The sequence below is a fragment of the Chelonoidis abingdonii genome, chromosome 6 (assembly GCF_003597395.2).
Source record: "Chelonoidis abingdonii isolate Lonesome George chromosome 6, CheloAbing_2.0, whole genome shotgun sequence".
Taxonomy (NCBI): domain Eukaryota; kingdom Metazoa; phylum Chordata; order Testudines; family Testudinidae; genus Chelonoidis; species Chelonoidis abingdonii.
The window spans coordinates 24,138,846-24,156,984 of record NC_133774.1 but is presented as its reverse complement, the minus strand read 5'-3'; the positions used below and the strand labels follow the sequence as shown (position 1 = coordinate 24,156,984).

The 18,139-nt window shown below is 37.6% G+C and overlaps 1 protein-coding gene across 3 annotated transcripts in view; it reads left to right on the top strand.

Moving 5' to 3' along the window:
- ZFR (zinc finger RNA binding protein) overlaps positions 1–18,139 on the top strand; it is a 49,606-nt gene that overhangs the window by 26,502 nt on the left and 4,965 nt on the right. The window contains exons 8-17 of one of the 3 annotated variants that reach the window (XM_032771258.2): positions 314–602; positions 1,895–2,091; positions 2,646–2,765; positions 3,392–3,537; positions 4,535–4,697; positions 5,896–6,101; positions 6,352–6,502; positions 8,865–9,006; positions 14,009–14,106; positions 14,924–15,019. In XM_032771258.2, coding sequence (XP_032627149.1) covers positions 314–602; positions 1,895–2,091; positions 2,646–2,765; positions 3,392–3,537; positions 4,535–4,697; positions 5,896–6,101; positions 6,352–6,502; positions 8,865–9,006; positions 14,009–14,106; positions 14,924–15,019 — 1,608 coding nt within the window. Of the gene's footprint in view, positions 1–313; positions 615–1,894; positions 2,092–2,645; positions 2,766–3,391; positions 3,538–4,534; positions 4,698–5,895; positions 6,102–6,351; positions 6,503–8,864; positions 9,007–14,008; positions 14,107–14,923; positions 15,020–18,139 lie in introns of those variants that run through there. The other 2 variants (XM_032771257.2, XM_032771259.2) reach the window with 2 other exon arrangements.

The following is an 18,139-nucleotide window of genomic DNA, read 5'->3' as shown; positions in this document are numbered from 1 at the left end:
TTTTTTTTGACTCCTGACTCTGATGTCATGTTTTCACTAGTTGTCCAGTCATTGTGGAGTTTTTCTGAGATAGATAAAGCCAATATTTCTAATGTAAAAAGCAAGCAGAGAAAAGTTTACAGAGGACTGAAACTTTTATTTATAAATCCATTAAAGAAACAAAAAATTGGCACAAGTTGATCCCCCCTCCCCCCCATGTACAGATCAACTTTTTAAGGATATTAGCCTTATTATTTTTTTAAAACATAAACCAAGTGGTTCATGTTTTTTAATGAGGGGGCTATTAATTTTATTTATTTATTTTTGGTTCTAGGTGGTTAAGTTGCACACAAAACTTGGGAAACCCATTCCTTCAACTGAACCAAACGTTGTTACCCAGTCTACTTCCTCAACAGCTGCATCTGCTTCCAAACAGACTGCCTCTGCCTCAAATATTGCAACTAGCAGCAGCACTGTGAACTCCTCCGTTACATCTTCTGCAGTGAAAATTCTTACTCCCACAGCAAGCACACCAATTAACTCAGCATCCAACAGCAAAATGTCCGTAGTCGCTGCTAATATACCTGTAAAGAAAATATCTACACCGAAAATAAACTTTGTTGGCAAGTACAGAAGTCAGTCTTCATTTTGAAATCTAACCTATTATAAGGATTTAAAATTTATATGTATCTAGTCTCTACAGTCTCAATGCTGCAAACACTTCTGCATATGCATAACTTTATGCACGTGAGTTATCCATGTTAACTTTGTCCACATAAAGTAATCCCCTTGAAGTCAAGTGTATAAGTGTTGGCAGCATTGAGAGCTGTGTGTTTTATTTGATATAAACATTCAGTTCTGGTATGCTTTCCGTTTTTTTGATCATGTTAGCAAAAAATGTATCTAACGAAAGTAGTTCTACAGTGGGTTACTTCTGAAAGCAAAAAGATTGCTCATCTGAATACCTTTAATATGGCGATATACCTATCTCATAGAACTGGAAGTGACCTTGAAAGGTCATCGAGTCCAGTCTCCTGCCTTCACAGCAGGACCAAGTACCATCCCTTTTTGCCCCAGATCCCAAATGGCCCCCTCAAGGATTGAGTTCACAACCCTGAGTTTAGAAGGCCAATGCTCAAATCACTGAGCTATCCCTCCCCTTCCCTTTCTTTGGTTGCAAGTATCAGAGGGGTAGCCATTTTAGTCTGTATCCACAAAAGCAATGATCTCTCCTCATTGTTTCTTTGGTTGCTCCCTTTCAGTCTTGCCTCCTGCTTGCAGAACACTGAGCTGGATTTAATATAAGTCTAAATCGCATAAGCCTACTCAGGATATGGCTACACTTAGAGCTGCGCAGCGCTGCCGCGGGAGCGCTCCCACGGCAGCGCTTTGAAGTGTGTGTGTGATTGCGGTGCCAGCGCTGGAAGAGAGCTCTCCCAGCGCTGCATGTATTCCACCTCCCCGAGGGGATTAGCTCCCAACGCTGGGAGCACGCTGAGGCACTGTTTACACTGGCGCTTTACAACGCTGTCACTTGCTGTGCTCAAGAGTGTGTTTTTTCACACCCCTGAGCAAGAAAGTTGCAGCACTGTAAAGCACCAGTGTAGCCAAGCCCTCCGTCTTTACTGCAAAAATGGAGAACTTTGGTCAACAGTTTTAAACGTTTGGGTACCATTAAATTATTTAAGAAAAATAAACAACCCACCCTAAATGTTGATTATAGCTGAACTTTTACAATGTTATCTGTTTAATTGTGTTTGATGTTTAAATTTATTAAAAATAATTGAAAAAATGGAGGTACTGTCGCCAAAATCTTGCCATTTGTAAATGAAATCTCTTTAATCTGTGCATAATCTGTAAGCATGTAATCATTCTATCAAAATTAACAATTCATTTTAAACTTCTTTGATTTTAGGTGGTAATAAGCTACAGACAACAGGAAGTAAACAGGAAGATATGAAAGCAGTAGAAAATGTTAAGAGTACTCCTTTGGTTGCTGTTGTACAGACCCAGGAAGTAAAACCAGATACAGCATCAGAACCAGTGACTCCAACAACTCTTGCTGCTTTGCAGAGTGATGTTCAGCCAGTGGGCCATGACTATGTGGAGGAGGTATTAATTTGAAAACTTTCTTAGTATATTTGTTTGATTAAATAAAATGTGTTAATCAGAATTAAAAAGCAAGATCCTGATCCTGAAAAGACTGTGCTTAAATTCACACTTTATGAGCAGAACCTTTGAAGTCAGTGGAACTATTTACCATGCATTCTGGTAAGCATGTGTATATAAGTTTTGTAGGATCCAGGATTTAAGTTGAATATACTAAAAAAGGGTTTTCCACTATTTTTTTTAAGTATTTGTTTGAATCTAAGGAGTAAATAAACCAACTATATTTTTAAGACGATAAGCTCTTCTGGACATGAATCATGTGTTTCTCTTCATACAGTACCTAACACAATAGGGATCTGATCATGATTGACAATTCTTATCTTGACAATACCTCTTTTTTAAAGTGCATACTAAAATATATGTATGTAAGTATGTTAACATGTCTTGAATAGGATACAATTAAGATTCTTGTAAAATTAGGTTAATTTGTAGAAAAAGTATATTATGGGGGTTTTTTGATATCCAAAAAACTAATACAATGTTATTTTATTTCCAAGGTACGGAATGATGAAGGGAAGGTGATCCGCTTTCACTGCAAACTTTGTGAGTGCAGCTTTAATGATCCTAATGCCAAGGAGATGCATCTAAAAGGAAGGCGGCACAGGCTTCAATATAAAGTTAGTTGATATACCGCTGACAGTATTTAAAGTTTACAAGACCTCAATTGTAGTAACTTGTTACTTAGATTCAAAATTAGTGGTTACCATGCCCAAATGGCATGTAAAAAGGGTAGAAAAATATAATATTCATCTTTCTTGTTGTGTATTTTAAGATGATATACGGTGACTTAAAGAAGTGATATGTATGGGTTTTTTTTTTTAAATGAAGATGTTAAGCAACACTGTATTTGAGTAATTGGAAACACTAAAACGTAGTATGTAGTAATTAAAGCTACGGTAGGTCCTTGCATGTTTTTTACTATGAATTAGCAATAGTACAGGATTAGCATTAGGCTACATTTTACAGAACACTTTTGTTTAAATTGACTTACTTGGGGTAATAGAAAGTTTCACTCTTCCTATTTGTGGAAGTATTTTCTTAATTTTATATTAATTCTGGGCATTGCTCAGTTATTCCAGTCTTAAAAACATGATTTATGAAAATTGCATGTTTTAACCAAAACCTTGTGTTCTAAAGTACTAATGTTTGACATGGCAGAAGTATACTATAAAGACTAAATTTTCTAAAGCCAGGGTGAAATGAAAAGTAAAACCAACATTTCATTCTATCTCTGAAACATTAGAAAAAAGTAAATCCAGATTTGCAAGTAGAAGTAAAGCCCAGTATCCGAGCAAGAAAAATTCAAGAAGAGAAGATGAGAAAGCAGATGCAGAAAGAAGAATATTGGAGAAGACGAGAAGAAGAGGAACGTTGGAGGATGGAAATGAGGTAACGTGTCTAATATTATAAGTATCAGATGAGTTGAACAAAAGCTGCAGTGAGGTCACCTGAAGAGGGTTCCATCCTAGGTTCCCTGTAAGCTGCATGGCTGCATAGCAGACTAATTAGGGCTGCGCAGGTCCCCTGGCCCGGCCCAGCCCCTCAGGAGCTGCCAGGGAGCGGAGCCCCAGCCTACCCCAGGCCCTCACCCCAACCCTCTGCCCCACCTCCACCCAAAGCCCTCATCCCCCCGCAATCCAACCTTCTGAGTCCCCTTCCACACTCTGAACCCTTCGACCCCACCCCACCACATGAATTTTGTTATGTGCATTTTCTGGAGCTGCCACAGCTGGGGACAGGCACCCCTCACCCAGCCCAACTCTGCTGGAGCTGTCACAGTGGGGAGAGGCGCTGCTCCCTCCCAGCCCAGGTGCTGCTTGGAAGAGAGAGGACTCCACCCTGGGGCAGCCTGCACCTCAAACCCCTCATCCCTGGCTCCACCCTAGAGCCCCTGCCCCAGCCCTGAGTCCCTTCCCACACTCTGAAACTCTTTGCCCCACCAAGTCGCATGAATTTTGTTATATGCACCAATATAGAGGTAATGTGTCATACATCACTTCCATATTGGTGCACATTGCAAAATTCATTCTGCACATGGGTGGGAAAAATTAGAGGGAGCACTGGTTCCATCCTATTTAATTACCTCCTGATGAATGCTCACGTTGAGGATTCTAAACCTTTTTGTCTTCAATCAGGACATTGCACAACTCTGAGCATTTTTTTTTTATTTGATCCATCTGAGGAATATGGGTCTGTTTAAAATTCTTTGCCTTTAAGAGTAGGGGTTGCTTCTAGTGCAACTCTCCCTTTTTACTTAACCTTTGGAGGTCCCAAAGTCATGACTACTAAAGATGAGCTTGTGAATAGTGGTATCAAATTATTTTTTAGAAGACTTGAAAACTGCTCTTTGCTATGTAAAGAACATACTTTGATTCATACAATTCAGACGCTATGAGGAGGACATGTACTGGAGGAGGATGGAGGAAGAGCAGCATCACTGGGATGACCGTCGCCGAATACCTGATGGAGGATATCCTCATGGTCCTCCAGGACCTCTAGGCTTGCTAGGCGTCAGACCAGGAATGCCTCCTCAGCCACAGGGACCAGCTGTAAGTTTCTTAAATTGGAAAATTTAAAAGTTAGTCTCTTAAATCAGGCATAGTTCTTGAGTATATTTGATCTTAGCCATCTGTATTACTACATTAATCTGTTTCAAGGTTATTCTCTAATAAAGTGCTTGGAAATGTGGGAAAAAAAACACAGTGGGACTCTACAGGTATAAGGATCTGTCTTAGAGTCCTGCTGGATTAAGTGTCAATATAAGAGCACATTAAAGGTACATGTTGAAAAGTCTCACGTGCAAGTCTACCTGCATAAATTTGCCATGAGTTAATATTCATATGCAATATTATTTTCAAGAAACAGAAATATATACTTCACAAAAAATAATTTCTTTGATAAATATCTATTTCCCAATTAACAGTAAGACAACAAAGAGAGAATAAAAGTTATGTTAGATTTTGATAAACAATGGATTTTCTTATGCAGAGTTGACAGAATTGGATTTTTATAATTTTGAAGGATATCAATGTTTATTTTTAAACATTTTTTAATTATCAATTTAAATGTTAATTGTTGCAGGAAATTACAGGGCTAGAGTCAAACAATAATAATTTAATAAGAGTAGGCATTGAAATTCAAAAAGTTAAAGCTTTTTAGCGGTTAAACCACAAATTGTCACATGTCCAGATATATAAAGTCAATATCCTTAAAACTCTACTAAGTTCTCAAGTAGACTTTCTTTGCCTGGCTGCAGATTTAGAATGGACGGAGCTATTTTTTTCATCATTGGGGGTAGGAGGGGGAGTGTTTTCAGCATTTATCTACATTTACCAATAAAAATCTAATTCTTCCAACCTTTCTTATATTTGGTTATACAGACGCTCCCCGGATTATGTAAACCTGCATTTATGGAAAAAGTTCCGGAAGTGGGGTGTGTGTGTTTTTTGACGTAATTGTCGGATATACGTCCCCGACTTATGCAAAATTCGACTTCCGGAAGGTGTTCCAGAATGGAACACTTACATAAGTCGGGGAGCATCTGCATGCATGTTTACTTGAGTAGTCTTAAAGTTACTGTGTCCTTAACTTTTAGTTTTTGTTACTTTTAAATTGTCAGGTTTTATATATGATTTTGATGCTGTCACTTAGCACTCTCAGTGGTTTTTGTTTTTAATTAAGCTTTCTTACTAGAACTTGTATTTTAAAAATTCTAGTAAAGTTACCATAACATTCTTCTCAATGTAGCCTATGCGTCGTCCAGACTCATCTGATGACCGTTATGTAATGACCAAACATGCAGCCATTTATCCAACTGAGGAGGAACTTCAGGCAGTCCAAAAAATAGTTTCCATCACTGAGCGTGCTCTGAAACTTGTGTCTGACAACATGACTGACAATGAAAAAACAAAGGGCAAAGAGGGAGATGATAAGAAAGATGGCAGTAAAGACAGGTATGTCTGTCTTCAGTTTTAAAAAATTTTGTGCTGAGGTGGAGAGAGTCATCCCATGTTTCTCCCCCTACATCATCGTTAGTACCACCTCAGATTCTGTTCTCTCTAGGTTCTGACAGCATGCATCACGATGGTATCTGAGTATGTGGATACTGTGTTTTACTTTATCCTTTTTTATCTTCAAAATTGTTTATGAATGATTAATATGATTTGAAGCACCTCTTGTAACTATAACTTAACTTACCCACAGAGCTTTGAAAGGAGTTTTACGGGTTGGAGTTTTGGCTAAAGGCTTACTTCTCCGTGGAGACCGAAATGTCAACCTTGTTTTGCTGTGTGCTGAGAAGCCTTCAAAGGCATTACTCAGTCGTATTGCAGAAAGTCTTCCCAAACAACTTGCAGTAAGTTGGATTTGGATTTTTGAGAAGATGCCATAAAGAACGTTTTCTGGAGTCAAATAATTTGTAGGGCTGACTATTCCCCAGTTTTACAGCAGGAACATTAAAAAGTTGTGTAGCATTTTCCCAGTATTTGTGTCTGAATTCAGTGCCCATGAAAAGTCTTTCCAACCCATTGTATGGGTAAGCAAGAAGCGGGATTCATTTCACAAGAGCTTGGAAATGTTTGTTCTGCTCCTCACAAGTAGTGCTAGTTCATAGATGTAGTAATCTCTCCGTCCCTTTATATGTGGAGACAAAGGTTGGTGTAAGAATCCCCTTTTGCCCAAACTGTCAGTGCCAAAGACAGAAGTAATATACATACATGGTAACAGTTGTAAGTTGGTTTACTTGAATGGAGATCATAAAGTTATCAGTTACTATGCACTCCTCACTTGTTACAGATTTTATATTGAAGTTACAGAACAAGATATGTATGTGAAAATGATCTACAGTTCCAGAATTATCTCATATACTTGTTCATTAGCCCGTTCATTTATGAGCCGACCCCCCAAGATGGTTAGGTAAATAGCAAAAACTATATGACCCTTTCATAAGCCGATCCTGTATTTCAGAGGTTGGCAAACTTTGGCTCCTGGCCCGTTAGGGTGAGCCGCTAGCAGGCCTGGACATTTTATTTACCTGGAGCGTTCACAGGCATGGAGCCCCTCAGCTCCCAGTGCCCACGGTTTGCCATTCCCAGCCAGTGGGAGCTGCGGGAAGGGCTCCATGCCTGCAGATGCTCCGGGTGAACGTAAGAACGGCCATACCAGGTCAGACCAAAGGTCCATCTAGCCCAGTATCTGTCTACCGACAGTAGCCAGTGCCAGATGCCCCAGAGAAAGTGAACCTAATAGGCAATGACCAAATGATCTCTCTCCTGCCATCCATCTCCATCCTTTGACAAACAGAGGCTAAGGACACCATTCCTTACCCATCCTGGCTAATAGCCTTTTATGGACTTAACCACCATGATTTTATCCAGTTCTCTTTTAAACGCTGTTATAGGCCTAGCCTTCACAACCTCCTCAGGAAAGGAGTTCCACAAGTTGATTGTGTGTTGCGTGAAGAAAACTTCCTTTTATTTGTTTTAAACCTGCTGCCTATTAATTTCATTTGATGACCCCTAGTTCTTGTATTATGGGAATAAGTAAATAACTTCTCCTTACCCACTTTCTCCACAGCACTTGTAATTTTATATACCTCTATCATATCCCCCTTTAGTCTCTTCTTTTCCAAGCTGAAGAGTCCTAGCCTCTTCAATCTTTTTAAACAAAACAACAGTGTATTAGATATTCAATTCAATGATTCCATAGAGTTTAAAATCATCAAATTTTGATGTAGACCTGATTATAAGCTGACCGCTGCTCTTTGATGTCTTTTTTTACCAAAAATATTCAGTTTATGAATGAGTGTATACGGTAAATTACTAAAGTTTAACATATCTTGTGCATCTTTTTCCAATACCTTTTAAAAAAAAAAAAAAGACACCTACCTCATTACTCACTCTAAGATTGCGCACACATACATAGCACTGAATGTGAAGTAAAACGTCTGCCATAAATCCCCAAATAATGAAAAATTCATACTTAAGATCATAGTTCTATCTCTCACCTACTCCAAAAGCCTACGTATGTTATGGAATCATAGGTTTGCAATGTTGTCCTCTGTTCTGATGTCACTTGGCAGAGGATAATATTACAAGATAATGTGCTTGCACAGTGGATGAATTGTGAAAACTAGCTTTCACTGAATTTTTTGTTTGCTTTTGTTGCTTTAAGCAAAATGTGCAAACCTGGGGCCTGGTCCTCGAGACCAGCCATTTGCCTGTGCAGCTTGTGGAGGAGGGGAGACAGTGTTGACAGGTTTTCCTTGGGTCATTAGGAGCCAATAATTCCTATAATAAGGAATGACTTATAATAGCCTCGTGGCCACTCTTTAAGTTATTGTGTGGGCTGTATTGTTTCTCCAAACCTGGGGAATCCTCCATTGATTAGTTAAACCAGGTTTAAGGCTGTTTTTTTAACTTAAGAGGTCAGATTCTCAGCAGTTTTTAATTTAATATATTTTTGTGCATGACTTTCCTCAGTGTGGCATCTTTTAAAAATGCTTTTGGGGCAACTGCTACATGTTTTTAGTTACAGTCCCTGATAAACTGCATGGCAGTCCATTTTTTTTAAACTGCATGATTAAAACCATGTAATTATATATTGAGCATAATATAATATTACCTTGTAGTTCTGAGAATGAATGTGTCCCCCACCCACCTCTGTTTTTTGGTAAGTGCTAAACGTGGAATTGCTGCCAATTTTTTTTCATTATTTAGGTAATAAGTCCTGAGAAGTATGACATAAAGTGTGCAGTACCAGAAGCAGCGATAATTTTGAATTCGTGTGTGGAACCCAAAATGCAAGTTACTATCACGTTGACATCACCAGTCGTTCGGGAGGAGAACATGAGGGATGGAGGTTGGAAAGTTGTTAAAGATGTTACCTCGATATTACTAGTTTTTGTACATTTTATGTAGTCTGTTTAAGATGACATTAAGTCCTGGAAGGCAACATGCTGGCATAATATACACATTTGATTGAAACCCTACATATTCAGCAACCAGTCTTACTAGAGAACATTAAAATTCAAGGCTTATATGATGTATTTAGTTAGTTCAAAAAATTAATCTTCTTCCCTCTAACTTAATGTCCAGCCTCAGCTTTTTGGAAAAGTTACTAAATTGTCTCTCTCTTCTCCTCCCTCTCCTTACAAAATTCAGTTATTTGGAAAACTAAATGTTTTACAGCAAGTGATTACAAGCCTTCCCTAAGAGATTTTGCAGCATGTTAGAAAACTAAATCTTTATATCTTTACATTCTGGTTTTGAAACTGGATCTGTCTTGCCACCACTTTCATCTTTAACATGGCATTGCTGCGTATAATATACACACGTTACGTTGATGTTCATAGTGCTTGTAGCTTTGTCTGGAAGAAGATGTGAATTTTTCCAGCTGTCTGAGGTTGGTCTTTGGACTGGAGTGCTTTTGTTAAATATACAGGCTCCTGGTATTAAGATCCGAGTATTTTACCCAAATAGCATACACAGAATAGTACAATAAGAAGAAATGGTTTGGTCACTGAGTTAAAGCAGAAGTTGGTTGGCGCTCTTAAAACCGATTTATATTTGTGAATGTGCAATCCCACTGGTGCCAGCAGTGTTGCTTTAGGGTCTGTTCTGTAACATTTTCAAAGCTCCAAAAGCTTTTTAGCCAACAAGCATGATTGATGTCTGCAGTAGGTTGGTTCTATTGTTCTATGGGTCAGATAAAATTAACTTTGTTTCCTTTCATCCTTGTTTTCGTAGTCAAAGAGATCATAACAAACCAGGGTCTGTTGTTGAATTTGAACCTACAAGCAGGCAATTTGTCTGTATTAACACTTTTTCATGATGCTGGTTGTGGGGGGGGAGGTGTGTGTGTGTGTGTGTGTGTGTGTGTATGTATGTATGTATATGTGTGCATGTATATACATATATAATTATTTAATTAAAATCATAGAATTAATTCTTTTATTTCATCCCAGCAGTTTTATCTATCTTTTAAAATATTTGAGGCTTCTCGTTATGTTAGATACTTTTGAAATTAGAGAATTATAATAAAGCTTTGTTGCCAGAGCTGCTTCCTACGCCAGAAAACAAAGCTGGAATATGTCTTCTCTGGATTGAATGACTTCTATTTTTGATCTTTACTAGTGTGTACACAATTATTGAACTGTGTGTATATCTCCAACTATACATGCTTTGTACAAATACTATTACATCAAGCCCAGTCATTTTCATCTCATTTTTGGCAATTGAAATTATGCCGGAAATGTGATACTTGGTTCACCTGGACTGAATCATGCAAAGCATTTCACCTTGTTAACAATTGGTGTTTATATAAAAAAAAAAGCAGTTGCCGTGATAGGTTTGATGATAGATGCTATGAAATAAGGTTAATTTTAACCATTATCTTTATTCCTTAATGTACTGTGGAAAACTACAATTAGTTACACTGCAGTTCTAAACTACAGTAAAATTGGTTTGTGGCCATTAGAATTTTATACTATAATAAATGTTTAAAAAAAAAATCACAGGTGTTTTTCAATTCATTGATACTTTATGCCCCAAAGGAAACAAAACTGTATTTTTGTCTGACCCAGACTTAAGCTAGAATTGTCACCTGCCGAATTGATGGTGTTGCCTTTAGAGAAGCAACATCAAACAAGAGGTAAATAGAATTCACTTCAAGACACTGAGCAGTGTAAAATGGGTGTGCTGAAAAGTTCACATGTGAAACTAGAAGAAAATGCAGAATATTAAACTGCAGATTATTGCAGTAAACCAGGTTGTCTTATGAATATTGCTGCTTATTTGCTGCAGAATAACAGTGTGTGTTTTTTCTCTTACTGCAGCTCCTAATGCTCTGTGTCTTAAAATGGTTTAAAGTCTTTTGCTGGCTTTGTGGGAGCTAGTCTAGGTGATAACGAAGGCTTTGCCGGAAGAAACAGTTTGATTAAAGATGAGACTGACTTGCATGTGAAGTAAAATAATATTTAGTGTGTAATAATAATTCCATCAAATGGCAAAAGGATAAAAAATAAAGTAAATTATTTTAAAAATAAAATGTTAACCACACGGCAATTGTGCCATACATTATTGTGCATTTGACAGTTATCCAGCATTTCCCTGAATTGACTTTGAATCTGATAAGTTCAAAATGCTCTAACCCTGGCTGTAGAATCTCTCTCAGCAAACAAAGTATATTGTGTGTGTGTTTTTTTTTGTTTTTTGTTTTTAACCCTTAGTTTATCAGTCCCGGTCCAAAGCCTTCTAGCAGAGGGAGTTGAATCCTGTCAGGGGTTGCTGCCAAGACATCGGAAGGATTTTTGACCAAGGTTTTCTAAAGCTCAGTGTCACACCTGCCATACTGCACAAAGGATAGGCTTTGGTTGCATAGTCCTAGCATTTACTGTTACTTTGTGTTTTTTCTTTTTGTCTTTTGTCTCTCTCCTAGAATTAAGCAGTGTTCACACTAGTTTTGAAATAGTTGACTGGGTAACACATTTCACATAGTGGAATTTACTAAAATTGATATACCTGTTAACTTTTAATGAGGAAATAGTGTGGACACAGCATGTCTTCTAACCAAAGATTAACCCCTTATGTTTAGGCTATTTATAGAATACAGTTACATAGGGTAAGAATTTGTGCTTGTTTTTGTAAATTAACATAGCTTTTGTTTTAGCTTAACAGGGTGGCAAGCTAGGAGTCTAATTACTATAGTCTTTAAGGGGTTAATCCACTTGAAACGTAAAACAGGTGCAAAAATCCACAATGACGTTTTACAAGAGTTTCTTAAATATATTCAGCCAAAATTTATTCTCAGTTGCAATAGGTGCCTTGGCATCTTCTGACTTTCACAATAGCTTTAAGTTTCAAAGGTTATTCATGCAGTCTCCATTATTATTAATGGTACATGGCATATTTCAGATCCATGTTTCCAGCATAAAGTAAGATTGTCTACTGTGCATTAAAATGTAAATATTTCATAATAGAATTATTTTCCGAAGTGTTTCAGTGCTAGAAACTGAGTCATTGCAGTTTCAAGTTATATAGTATATTATGCTGAAAGATTGCACAATGTCACCTATTTGCACATTCCTGTTATAAGAAATGTAGATAATTGATACACACAGTCCACTTGACCCCCAAGTTTGTGTTAATTTCTCAACTTCCCCTTGGTTTCTTAAAATGGGTTTTTCTCTAAATGAATTCACTGTCTTTAATACTCATGTTATGCTCCTTTCTTAGGTTGCCTTACTTGACAGCTTTTTTCTGTAGGTTTGCTATTCTTGACTTATATAATTTTACTTTTAATGTCTTCACTAACTCTTCGAACTTTTCCTCAGTGTGATTGGCTCCTCATTTCATCTTATCAAATACAATCTCACAAATATACTCAAAATTGAGTATCTAAATTTTCCCCAACAAAAATTCTTAATGTGGAATCATTGTGGCTTCTTATATTTCACCTGGTACAGAGTAAAATACGTTTTCCAGTGAAAAGAAGACCAAATCCAAACAGTATTCTAGATTAAATTTTTAGTAATTATATTGGAGAGTAAAAGTATCCATTTTGATTTATATGCTTTTTAACTGTGAGTGCATCTTAATAGCCTGTTGACTTTTTTCCTTCATTTATATGTTGGCAGCTGCCTTACAGTTGTCCCTTAAATCTTTTTCAAGTCAGTATGCTTCATGAGTGTTATAGTGAATATCGCTTTTTTTGTTTGGTGCTCTAACTTGCTCATATCACGTTTTCCAACACCAGACTATTTTTAGTATATTGCCACTCTTCTGAATGAGCCAAATGGAGTGTTGTTTAATTAGTCATCCTCTGCCATATCAACATATTTTGTTACTCATCGTGAAGGCCATTATCATATATAATAAGCTAAGAATGTTACAAAACTAATCATTGCGTTACACCATTGGTACACCGTTAGCTAGTTATAAGCTACCTTTTGTAATCACTCGGTGTTGCCTGTTTTGTTGGGACAACCTATTTGAAAAGCTTATTGTATCTTTTGGTCACTTCTTAGGTAGTCGTGTTCAACATGACTTGGTCAAAACCCCGTTTGTTGAACACTTAAATGTACAAGATCTATTGTTTATCTTCCAAACATTCTGATAGAGCTTCTACTATTCTTTCTTCTTTCTCCTGCTTAGACTTAACCAAGATATGCCTTTTTCAGCTGTTCGTTAATATTTCTTAGATGAAATTGGATGTTGTGCAGATGCACACCGTGGAGATGCAGAAGCTATAGAAATTAGAGAAATTATAGTAGAAAGTAATTAAACTGGTTGGAATTCTAAAGAGTATTTCACATTCTTTCAGTCATATTAAAGCAAAATTAATTTACACTATAATTTAAATTTTAATGTAATCACCAAATTCTGTGTTCTTCCAGAGCTGCTTTGTTATACTTGCCCCTTCTTATTAGGAGTAGGTCCAGAGTAACATGAGACCATTTAAGTTCAGCAAACTCAGTTTGTTGTAAATTCTACTCCATTAAAGTGGATTTTTGTGTTCCTTCTGTCTGTGTTCTCTGTGCTGGTGCACTGTGTCCAACCATCCTTCCTTCAATATTTAATTTTAGGGGAAATCTATTTTTACAGAGTTAGTTTGTATGAATAACTGCAGACTACTGCATAATCTGCAGTTCATTAAAATTAGATTGAGGGCTAAATTGTATTATGCTCTTGATCTTTACACTGGGTTACATTCTAATCGCAATTAAAGGGATTTTATTGATATGTTGGATGGGGTTAAAACTCTAAATGGCACGTGTGACATTGAAGCTACTTTAAGGAAGTGTCTTGCTCACCTGGTCAAACACCCATTCCTCACTGCATTTTGCCAATTCAATCCATTTTAGATGTAACCTCGGGTATGGTGAAAGACCCACCGGACGTCTTGGACAGGCAAAAATGCCTTGACGCTCTGGCTGCTCTACGCCACGCTAAGTGGTTCCAGGTTCGGAACATCATTTTACTTTCTTCTTGTAGCCTTATGAGAGATTAGTTCAGTTGCAATATAAATGTTTAACTGTGAAAACACTCAAGGTTGCCCATGGTAATAATACTTTAAATTAAATGAACAGAAAAATGTTATCATAGAAAGCTCAGTATGGAAGAGCTGCTTTATGCAGTTAATGCTGATCTGACATAAACTCTTTTTCTGATCATTGAGAAGGCGATGTTGAAAGCTTGACTCGCTTTGGGTGATCATATGCTGTGTGTATTTGTAATATATTCCATAAGGCTGCAGAGTAACTTTGCTTTAAATAATGGAATATGTGTTTAAAGCTTTGTGTTTAGATTTAAGACTTTTTTTCCTATTTCTTGAAGTGCATTAAGTGTAGGGAATGAAAGGTGAGAAATAACTGTTTGGTTTAGTGACTTTGCACGCTGGCAAAGGCACAACAAAGAAACCAAACAGATTCCCTTGACCTTTCAGTCTCTGTACATACTTTTTAGATCTTTATTCTTTTTATTTCTAATATAGAAAGATATTATATGTATTGTTACAGATGAATATAGGTCAAAGTGTACAGGGGATCAAGAAATATTACTCTTGTATAACCTGTGCACTTTGACTTCTACCACCTTAAGTTTACTAACCCTGGCACAAAATACTGCTGTAAATGGCAGCTCATGAACACAGTTTTGAATGTCTTGTTTCTATTCTATATCTGAGCTTCCATTGAACAGTGGTGTTTTAGCTTTTCAACCTGTGGCCTGTTTTCTGTAGGTGCTGGGATTAATTAACTTGATTTTGTATTGCTCTCAAGGCTAGAGCTAATGGTCTGCAGTCCTGTGTGATTATCATACGTATTCTTCGTGACCTCTGTCAGAGAGTTCCAACTTGGTCTGACTTCCCAAGCTGGGTGAGTAATCCTCTTTTGCATGCACTTTAAGGCAGCAGCATGTTACTACAAGTTCAATGTCAGAAAATGATGGTGCAGCTCATTTTTAAATAAAGCCATATATCAAGAATCAGTTTTTTGGTTTGTGTTTTTCCTTCGGCAGACAATTTCTTTTAAATCTTTGAAAAGAACCCACTTCTGGTATCCTGTGATTTTTGAAGTTAGATCTTTATCAAAGAATTTATTTTCTCCTACAGAACAAAAATACCACCAAAGAATTTAGTACTTCTTTTTTCTCTTCTTCTAAGAGTTTGTATAGAAGTTAGGAATGATTATTTTTCATCTCAGTTTACTCTGAATTGCTTGGCCTTTCCTGAGACTTGTTTGAAATGGTTTGTCAAATGTATCTGGATAACCATTGCAGAGCAAACTTTGTGTAAAAGTTACTTGTTAAGGACCCCTTCTGTTACCACTCTCCTTAATATCTGTTGCTGCTGCCAGATATAGTACCAGAGTACTGATATATGATGATCCATCTTTGACAGAGTGTTGGAAGTTATCCAAACCACTTTATTGTTAGTTTCTGTTTAGACAGGAAGTGAGTTCTAAGGTAGGAGGAGGGCTATAAAAGAATTTACCAAGTCACTTCTACTTAACTTAAAATAGTGTATAAGAGTTAAATGTTTTCATTAAAGCGTATTTGGCCTCAAAATAATATTTGAGCAGACTAAACATAGCACCAGATTGTGTGCTGCATCTCTTGAAAGAGCCAGCACACAAAGCGTAGCTCAAGGGGAGAGAGGGCAAAGATGCCCTCCGTAAACGACCTGCATTCCAGACTGCTGAGAGGCTGATACGGTCCCCAGTAGAAGTTGAGAGCCTTGGAGCCTGCTCTGACTTTTTCCTATGACTGCCCTCTGGGTTGAAGTGTCATCATAGTGATGGGTACTATGACTGTGCCCCAGAAACATACCCCTTACTTTGGAACTTGTGTTGGCTCTATGCCCCTGCTGCATGTGTGTGTGATATGGGAGCAGGCATAGAATCAGGTTCATAGTTACTTTATGTTGAGGACTAAAGAAACAAATTTCTGAAGAAAAAAGTTATTTAGAGTTTCATTATTTATGGTTCGAACTCCCTCTTCTAGGAAAATAAAAGTGAGGCTTTCACTATTTAAAATGGGGTGGAGAGCTGGAAGGAGGAGGAAGTTTACTACTACGCTCTTTGTTAATACACACTTCTGGTGGCCCCAAGGAATTTAGATATAACTTCTCTTTCTACAGAAGAAGTTATATAATGCATTACATACAGGAAAAAAATACTACATCAAAACATTTTAAGTTCCAAAACATCAAACACTCAAAAATTAGGTTTCAGAGTGGTGGCCATGTTAGTGTGTATCAGCAAAAAGAACAAAGAGTACTTGTGGCACCTTAGAGACTACCAAATTTATTTGGGCATAAGCTTTTGTGGGCTAAAACCCACTTCATTGGATGGATGCATGCACTGGAAAATACAGTAGGAAGATATATACACACACACTCACAGAGAGAACATGGAAAAAATGGGTATTGCCATATCAACTCTAACAAGACTAATCAGTTAAGGTGGGCTATTGTCAGCAGGAGAAAAAAAACTTTTGTACTGATAATCAGGATGGCCCATTTCAAACAGTTGACAAGAAGGTGTGAGTAGCAGTAGGGGGAAAATCAGCATGAGGAAATAGTTTTTACTTTGTGTAATGACCCATCCACTCCCAGTCTTTATTCAAGCCTAATTTAATGGTGTCCAGTTTTCAAATTAATTCAGTTCTGCAGTTCCTCATTGGAATCTCTTTTTTTGATTTTTTTTTCTTGAAGAATTGCGACTTCTAAGTCTGTAATTGAGTGACCAGGGAGGTTGAAGTGTTCTCCAACTGGTTTTTGAATGTTATAATTATTGACCTCTGATTTGTGTCCATTTTATTCTGGGCTAGTGTGTAAGCAAGGACTGGCCTGTCTCCCAAGATCTGTGAGAGCGAGGGATCGCTTACAGACAGCCCCCCAACCTGAAGCAAATACTCACCAGCAACCACACACTAGCCCAGAATAAATGGACACAAATCAGAGGGAGTGGATGGGTCATTACACAAAGTAAAAACTATTTCCCCATGCTAATTTTCCCCCTACTGTTACTCACACCTTCTTGTCAATTGTTTGAAATGGGCCATCCTGATTATCACTACAAACGTTTTTTTCCCTCCTGCCGATTAGTCTCGTTAGAGTTGGCATGGCAATACCCATTTTTTCCATGTTCTCTCTGAGTGTGTGTGTATATATCTTCCTACTGTATTTTCCAGTGCATGCATCCAATGAAGTGGGTTTTAGCCCACAAAAGCTTATGCCCAAATAAGTTTGGTAGTCTCTCTAAGGTGCCACAAGTACTCCTCATTCTTTTTTTCAAAAATTAGGAAATGCCAGAATTTAGGTTACTTATGTATTGCAAATTCTACCCATTGCATTATGATGCATTATTTATTGAATGATCCTACACTGTTCGTTTTTTTCCCTCGTTATCTCTACCTGATTTGGTTCATAGGATTGACAGTGCTCAGAGAATGAGGCAGCTGTTTGATATTTTTTCTATTCCCCTTTCAGTTAGTGGCCCTCCCTCCCTTATTTACCAGATACCATCCAACGCCTCCAATGAATTCAGAATTATTTATTTCCTCATAGTCTTTTCTTGGACACTCACCACCTTAGTATGTGAATGCCTCACAAAGATTAATGAATTTTTCTATATTGCAAGATGGGAGGCATCCATTTTCCAGATAAGGAAACTGAGACACAGATTTTGCCTGAGGCCATATAGTGAATCAGTGGCAAACCTAGGATTTGAACACACACTCCTGATTCCCAACCCTGTCCTCGTTCTTTCAGACCATAGTGTCTTATTGCTAGAGCTGCTGAATATTCACAGCTCCCATTGACTTCTGTTGTAGCTGTGAGTGCTCCGCATATCTGCTTATCAGGCCCCAGGTATCTTAAGTTGAGCAGAGCAGGAATGAGGAATACTCAGTTCGCAGCAAAATGTTGGTTTAAGTAATTTGTTCAGCATTATATTGAAAGACTGTGGCAGAAGCTGGGACAGAATTGAATTCTC